Below are 6,586 nucleotides of genomic sequence, written 5' to 3'. Positions count from 1 at the left end.
GAGTATATTTATCTGATGCTATAGTACAAATTCGTTTTGCTAATTTAAAATGAATATTGGTTCTTGTATGTTTTGGGTGACATGAATTAAATAATAAATATTGTTTGGAATCTGTTGGTTTGAAGTATATGTCCGTCTCAAGGCTGATATTGTCTTTTATTACTTGTATATCCAAGACGGGTAACTTACTTTTACCAAATTTATTTCAGTCCTCCAATTATGAAATCTTAGTTTATTCATTCTGGAAGTTCATCGGGACGTGTATTACTTATGATCACTTATGACTCTATATCTGTCGATACTCTTTGGCATTACACAAGTTCATGCTTTTCTTAGATTGTTCATAACGTCTTCACACGAAAATTGTTGAATTTATACTGATTGATATTTATTTCTGGGAAAACATGATTTTTTTATTGTTGTAATTTACATCTTACTAGCTTTCAGTAGCTCCGAGTATTCTGAGATCGGTACTTTTTGAGTTTTTGTCTTTGTGTCTTTTTGTACGTTTTAGTATTTCGTATCGATCGGGGGATTGAATTCCTTTCCAAATGATTTTTTTTGATTTGATCTTATGTTGGTCTTTTTCACAACTGTAGGAATGTGATAAAGCAAGTGATTAAACGATCGCAAAAATGTTTCACTTCAGCACATTATGTATGTACCTGTCCCAAGTAGCCAAGGAGCCTATCAATCGGTGGTTAATGTACGTTGCTGTCTGTGGTTTTTGGTTTTCGTTTATTGTTTTATCATAAATCATGCCGTTGGTTGTTTTACATTTTGTAATGTCGGGGTATTTTATCGCTAAATATATGGTACGGAATTTGCTCATTGCTCAAGGCCGTATGGTGACCGACAGTTGCTTACATCCACGTCATTTGGTCTCAGGTGGATTAATTGTCTCTTACTGATAATAATATCACGGCTCTTTATTTTAAGATGTTAAACAGTTGTTGCTACAATATCATTTTGCTCTACTTGCATAAGCACAGTTTGGTAAAATAAAGAAAGAATACGGTTAATACATAAACTTTCTATAACTATCTGTTTTCAGGATGAGTATTGTTACTGTCTAAGGAATAAACCGCCTAGTTCATACAAAAGAGATTTTGCAAATTGCAACACGATATGTCCTGGTAGTAACAGCACATATTGCGGGGGAGTGAACATCTCTTATGCAGTTACATATGTTACAATTTCGACATTAGGTAAAGTAAACTTACAAAAGAAGTATAAAGTGAAGTATTTTGTATTTGAAACAACGCCCTTTGGTTTATATTAAAATCATATTTTTTAAGTGACTTCACATTAATGCAATAGCACTTAGATGTTAAACTAATGATTAAGTCAGATCAAATTTACAAGACACATACGGTGCAGTTAAACCACACTATGTAAACTGTGTCCTCTATGAAAGGTGCTATATGGATTTGTAACAATATTTTATAACTAAATTATCAAAAATCTTGGAACGCAATCGGACGTTCAGACAATACACCAAAATACTATTAAATTGTATTATCATTTTTATGCAAATATGCAATTAATTCTAAATACTGTTTTAATTCATGTTTTGGCATTTGTAACAATATTTTCTTACTAAAATCTTGGAATGCCATCGAACTTTCGTACAGTACACACAAATACTTACAAAATTGTATTATTGTTCTTATGTTAATATGCAGTTAATGTTTGCAAAATTCATTCTGTAATACATCATGTTATTAAAAAGTGATAAATCAATATAGAAAAAAAAATGTCGTGTTGTCATTTGGTGTTGCAAAATGGAAGTCACATTACACCGAGAACGCGAAGGCACATTTTATAGAGGAAAACGTTCACATAGTGTGTAAACTTAAATTACAGATTTTTATTGCTTGCTGTACTACTCTGTCTCAGGTAAGGGGAGAGATGGGCGACCATAACTATGATTTAACCCGCGACAGTCTATGTGTGCCTGTCCCAAGTAAGGAACATGTAATTCTCAGTGATTATTAAGAAACTAAGGTTTCAATTCCCTCACTCGAAGTTGACCTGAGGTGGATTTGGCTTATATTTTAGGTTTTTTTGGTCATATATCTCTTCAACTCTTTCGGTACTGACACACCTTGGCTTTCAATTATTCGGCTTTGTGCGTTCTTGATGAATTTAAATCCAGAAAAGCGTTGTTTTCATTTTTTAAGCACTGGGTCGATACCACTGCTGGCGTACTATCAGTCCCCAGGGTTTCATCAGCTCATGCAGTAGTCAGTACTTCGGTACTAACGTGAGTAAGAACAAACCTTTATTAAATTGTCCGTTTATAAATTTATAAATTATTAAGAAACTAAGGTTTCAACTCCCTAAGGGAAAGTTACATTTTGCTATTATTTCAGGTCCCTTTTTTGCCATATAGCTCTTCAACTGTATCGGTTCTTATACATCATTGGCTTTCAAATATTCGGATTTGAGCGTTCCTGGTGTAGATATATCAATAAAAGCGCTCCGGCCGCATGGCATTTCAAGTGTTGTTTCATTTTTTGTTTCAAACTACAATTTAGCACTGATGTGAACCATAAAACTACCAGACAAGGTAAACGTAGAACAACAGTATGAATATATCAATAAGTCGGTAATACAAAGAGACAGATTTCAAAAACGATTTCTTAATTTGTGAGCTTTATGAACTTTATTATGGCAAAAAACTGGATTCGAATAACCACCTTTTATTAAATAATATCAAGCCAATAATAAAGGCTTTATTATTATTTGGTAATCTGTGGTGGACTATTAATCCCTGAGGATATTACCAGTCCACTAGCCCAGTACTTCTGTATTGGCATAAAGATACGGATGCTGTTAGAAATCTCATAAAATCATTTTGAATAAGGAATGTATCTTAGTGCATTTCTAAATGTTTTTAGTAAGAAATTCGCGGTTTTATCCGTTACAAACCCTTCAACAAAAGGATATTCTGTTTAAATTAGATGCAAATATAAAACTAATTGCGATAAGTATTTTAAAATCATAATTTAAAAATATTCGAGATGAGTATTGAAATAAAAAAAGAAATTAAAATCTAAAACAAAATTCAACTAAGAATTAAATGAAATTAACTTATGAACTTATAAAAAGGAAGCGTTATGTCCAATGTAATTTTACGTATTGGTCAATACAAATATATACCCTCCAGCGACAAGAATAAAATCGTAATCGTGATTTTGTAGTGAGTTATTTGCACGTAAAAAATTCAAGGTAAGAGCAAAATATATGTTGCATGATTCAACATTATGTCTATGACCACATTTCCTAGCCCATAGAAATATTTGAACTTTGCATTGAAAAAAGCTGTCAAATAACACTAAAAGTAATCATCATGTAACGGTGCTATTAGAACCGTGCTCCTCAACTGATCCGACAGTAATTAAATTGTTTTTGTTAATATAGGTTGCCCTCCAAGCGTAAATATTCCATTTGCACAAATAACAGCAATTGTTGGACGACAGAAAATACTGACTTGTGAAGTTGGGTCACCAATTGATTCTGTGGACCATATTAAGTGGATATTTACATCCGTTACAGGATCGACATACAATCCTGTAACTACGTCACCATTTGCTTCACAAAATAAGTACGAAGGATCTACGACAAACAATCCTTCTTTGACCATCAATGACGTGGAGCTAACAGACCAAGGGGAATATAGATGTTGGGCCAAAAATATGTTTGGAAATAGCACAAGCAACATGACACAACTTAGTGTAATAGAGATGAGTGACTCATCAACTTCTACACTATCAGAAACACAAAGTACTGTGTTAAACAATGATAGAAGTACACGAATATATACAAAAAGTAAAACAGCAACGGCTGATAGTTCAGTTACTACGGTCTCACATACACAAAGTAGTGTGACAACAGCAGGTCAGTATAGTCAGGAGGTTTATGTGTTCTTATTTGTAATTCGTAAAAAAAAAGCTGTGACACTGTGCGTTTTTTTAAAAAACGAATACGTTTTCTGATTAATTCCAGTATTGTATATCTAATCTTACTCTTTGATGGGTGTCATGGTGACTAAAAGGTTAATGCTATAATAAAATATATTCCTTAATTTTACCAGATAATCAGTTTTTCAAAAATTTCAAGAATATAATTAGATGCTCAATAAACAAATTACGCGTTTTTCAGCATTTCCAAAAATGTTTATTTTGCTTCTTGATCCCCAAAAGTTTATTTCAATCATTCATCGATCGTTTTTACGTTTAGCCATCTACTTTTCGTACTAACAAAATCAGTTACTATAATAGTGTTTTTGATCTCCATTTCATACGTGCAATACCGTTGCTGAGAAAATAAATTAAAGTTTATATCTATCGCTTTTTATAAATTAACATTTATCAAGAACGCTCATCAACAACAAATATACTGATATATCTGTAATAGTTATCCCATGAGGATGCGGTGTGTCAGTGTAAGATCACCCCGATGGCCGGAGGCCGGAGGGTGATCCTACACTGACACACCAAGTCCGAGTGGGATAACTATTTTACATCCAAGCTCTTCTATACTATACGAAAAAACATTTACGCTTCATAACATCTAGTTCAGAATGCCATACAATAATTATAATATACTTTATATATATATATGTTATATCTTGCTATATAGTATATACCCTTTATGAGCCCCGGATACAACGTTTAAATATATCAAATTAACATTGAGTTTGTGTCCAGTCGTCCTGGTGTAGGGGTATGAATCGTGGCTTCATATGCTAAAGGTCTTGAGTTCGATTCCCCGCTTAGACACTGGAAATTTAGTGTTTTTTTTCGACATAATTTTGAAAAAAAGTTGGTCTTTATTTCGCTTGAATATTTCTAAGTTTTATTGTGTGTTCGACATTCCCGCCAAAATGTTACAGAACAAAAGAAAGTATGAAGAACAAAGAAACTCGAGGTAGGTTGATCTGGTAGGGTGTTCCGACTCAGATCACCCCAATTAGAACAAAGGAGTTGGGATGTAATAATCGAGTTTTTTTTAAGATACGTGTATCAAGTACACTTAGTGAGTAGTTGTGTCAATACCTATAGTTACATGTTTTAGAATTGTTTGTCAGTCTGAGTAAAATATTAAATAATGCAAAACAACTATTGTTTGGTTTCGTGTAGCTTAGTCTTTAGTTGACTGTGTAAAAAAGTTGTAACAAAAATACTGAACTCCAAGGTAAATTAAAAAAGGAAAAGTCCATAATACCTGACAAAACTAAATGCTTGACTATATGAGAAAAATATAAATTCTTTTATCTATTTGACTGTTAAAATCACAATAAGTTAGATGTGTCTTAATAATGTGTGACCACATTTATCTTTAAGTTTCTCAATTGACAGTAGAAATATTCTAGTTACATTTGTATTTTTTAAGAATTTTTCTTAACCTTCTTTGAGAATCATAAAAAAGTAAGGTTATAACTTATACAACAGTTTACTTTTTAAATTATTTTAATAGGAATGAGACCCAAACGGTTGCTGTGTAGCTGTCAGAAAAGATTCGTCAATACCAAATGGCATTTTCTTGATGGCAAAGATATTTCAGATGCTGAACTAAGACAACTGGTCTTGGAAGATTTCGACGCTAATATAAAACCACTGATCGCAGTCAAAAAGAAAAATTTATCGAAAGCTATCAGGAAGAGAACATCGGCAGAAAATCGCAGAAAATCTGCACAATCGGTTGGCTCTGGACTCTCTGTTCTTCTTATTGTACCAGTAGCATTGATTATAGCAGCGGACCTGTCAAGATGCTTTTGTTCCATACGGAAAAATTATCATAGAAATAAAACCACTAAAAAATGTAAGAAATCAGGTCTGTCTAATACAACTATCATTATAGAGAATGAAATTTTTGACCATGATGCCTTTTATGCTGTGAGTGGACGAGCCCAACAGTCGAAAGGTCTGGGAAACAAACCTTTAGATCACCATCCTAGAGATGTGTGTGATATCCACATAAAAAGTGTTCGTTCCCATGCAAGACACGTTAACAATGTATATGATAAGTCAGAAATTGAAGATAAGACCGAATTGAGTTTTTCTACTAACCGACAAAATCAAAGTGTCAATCGAAAACGTGTAGTATTTTCTTCAGATGAAGCTAATCCTAAATGCGACTCGAAAACAGCTGATTATAAACAGAGAGTTACACTTACCAAAAAACAGAAAACGTCACCGAAAAAAATAATATAAACAAATGAAAAGATACAGTGTATTGTGAGATAATACACATTCAAACTTAAGTAGCGTATTCATTCGGGCCTGATTCATTATTTTTCGTTCGAAGCGATACTTGTATGTATATACAATATTACATTTTATAAATCGTTTAAATTAGTATTTGTGCTTTCGTTTACATATTTTATAAGTCACTCCCGTGTGTTTATCATTATTTTTGTACTTGTAATACTGTTGTTGAGAGAATCAATTCAAAATAACGATTATTTAATTCTTTTATATATTCTTTTTAAATTAACAGTATTTATAAAAACGTTCGTATGCAACAAATATATCTTACATGTTTATCGAATTCGTATAACGACACAACTTCTTACACA

The 6,586-nt window shown here is 32.6% G+C and overlaps 1 protein-coding gene across 1 annotated transcript; it reads left to right on the top strand.

Moving 5' to 3' along the window:
- Nucleotides 1-1,066: 1,066 nt before the first annotated feature.
- On the top strand, nt 1,067-6,368 carry LOC127739402 (uncharacterized). The gene is made up of 3 exons (XM_052251156.1): nt 1,067-1,208; nt 3,427-3,903; nt 5,485-6,368. The coding sequence occupies exons 2-3, from the start codon at nt 3,702-3,704 to the stop codon at nt 6,219-6,221; spliced, it is 939 nt and encodes a 312-aa protein (XP_052107116.1). The 5' UTR covers nt 1,067-1,208; nt 3,427-3,701; the 3' UTR covers nt 6,222-6,368.
- Nucleotides 6,369-6,586: the final 218 nt, after the last annotated feature.

This window comes from Mytilus californianus, unplaced genomic scaffold, assembly GCF_021869535.1.
Source record: "Mytilus californianus isolate M0D057914Y unplaced genomic scaffold, xbMytCali1.0.p SCAF_4, whole genome shotgun sequence".
NCBI lineage: Eukaryota > Metazoa > Mollusca > Bivalvia > Mytilida > Mytilidae > Mytilus > Mytilus californianus.
The sequence above is the reverse complement of the archived record's forward strand: the minus strand, read 5'-3'. Positions and strand labels throughout refer to the sequence as shown.

Excerpts from the sequence above, each read along its gene's own strand:
- LOC127739402 (XM_052251156.1), top strand. The coding sequence starts at position 3,702 with ATGTTTGGAAATAGCACAAGCAACATGACACAACTTAGTGTAATAGAG. Across the intron at positions 3,904-5,484 it reads AAGTAGTGTGACAACAGCAG|GAATGAGACCCAAACGGTTG; the intron begins GTCAGTATAGTC and ends TTATTTTAATAG.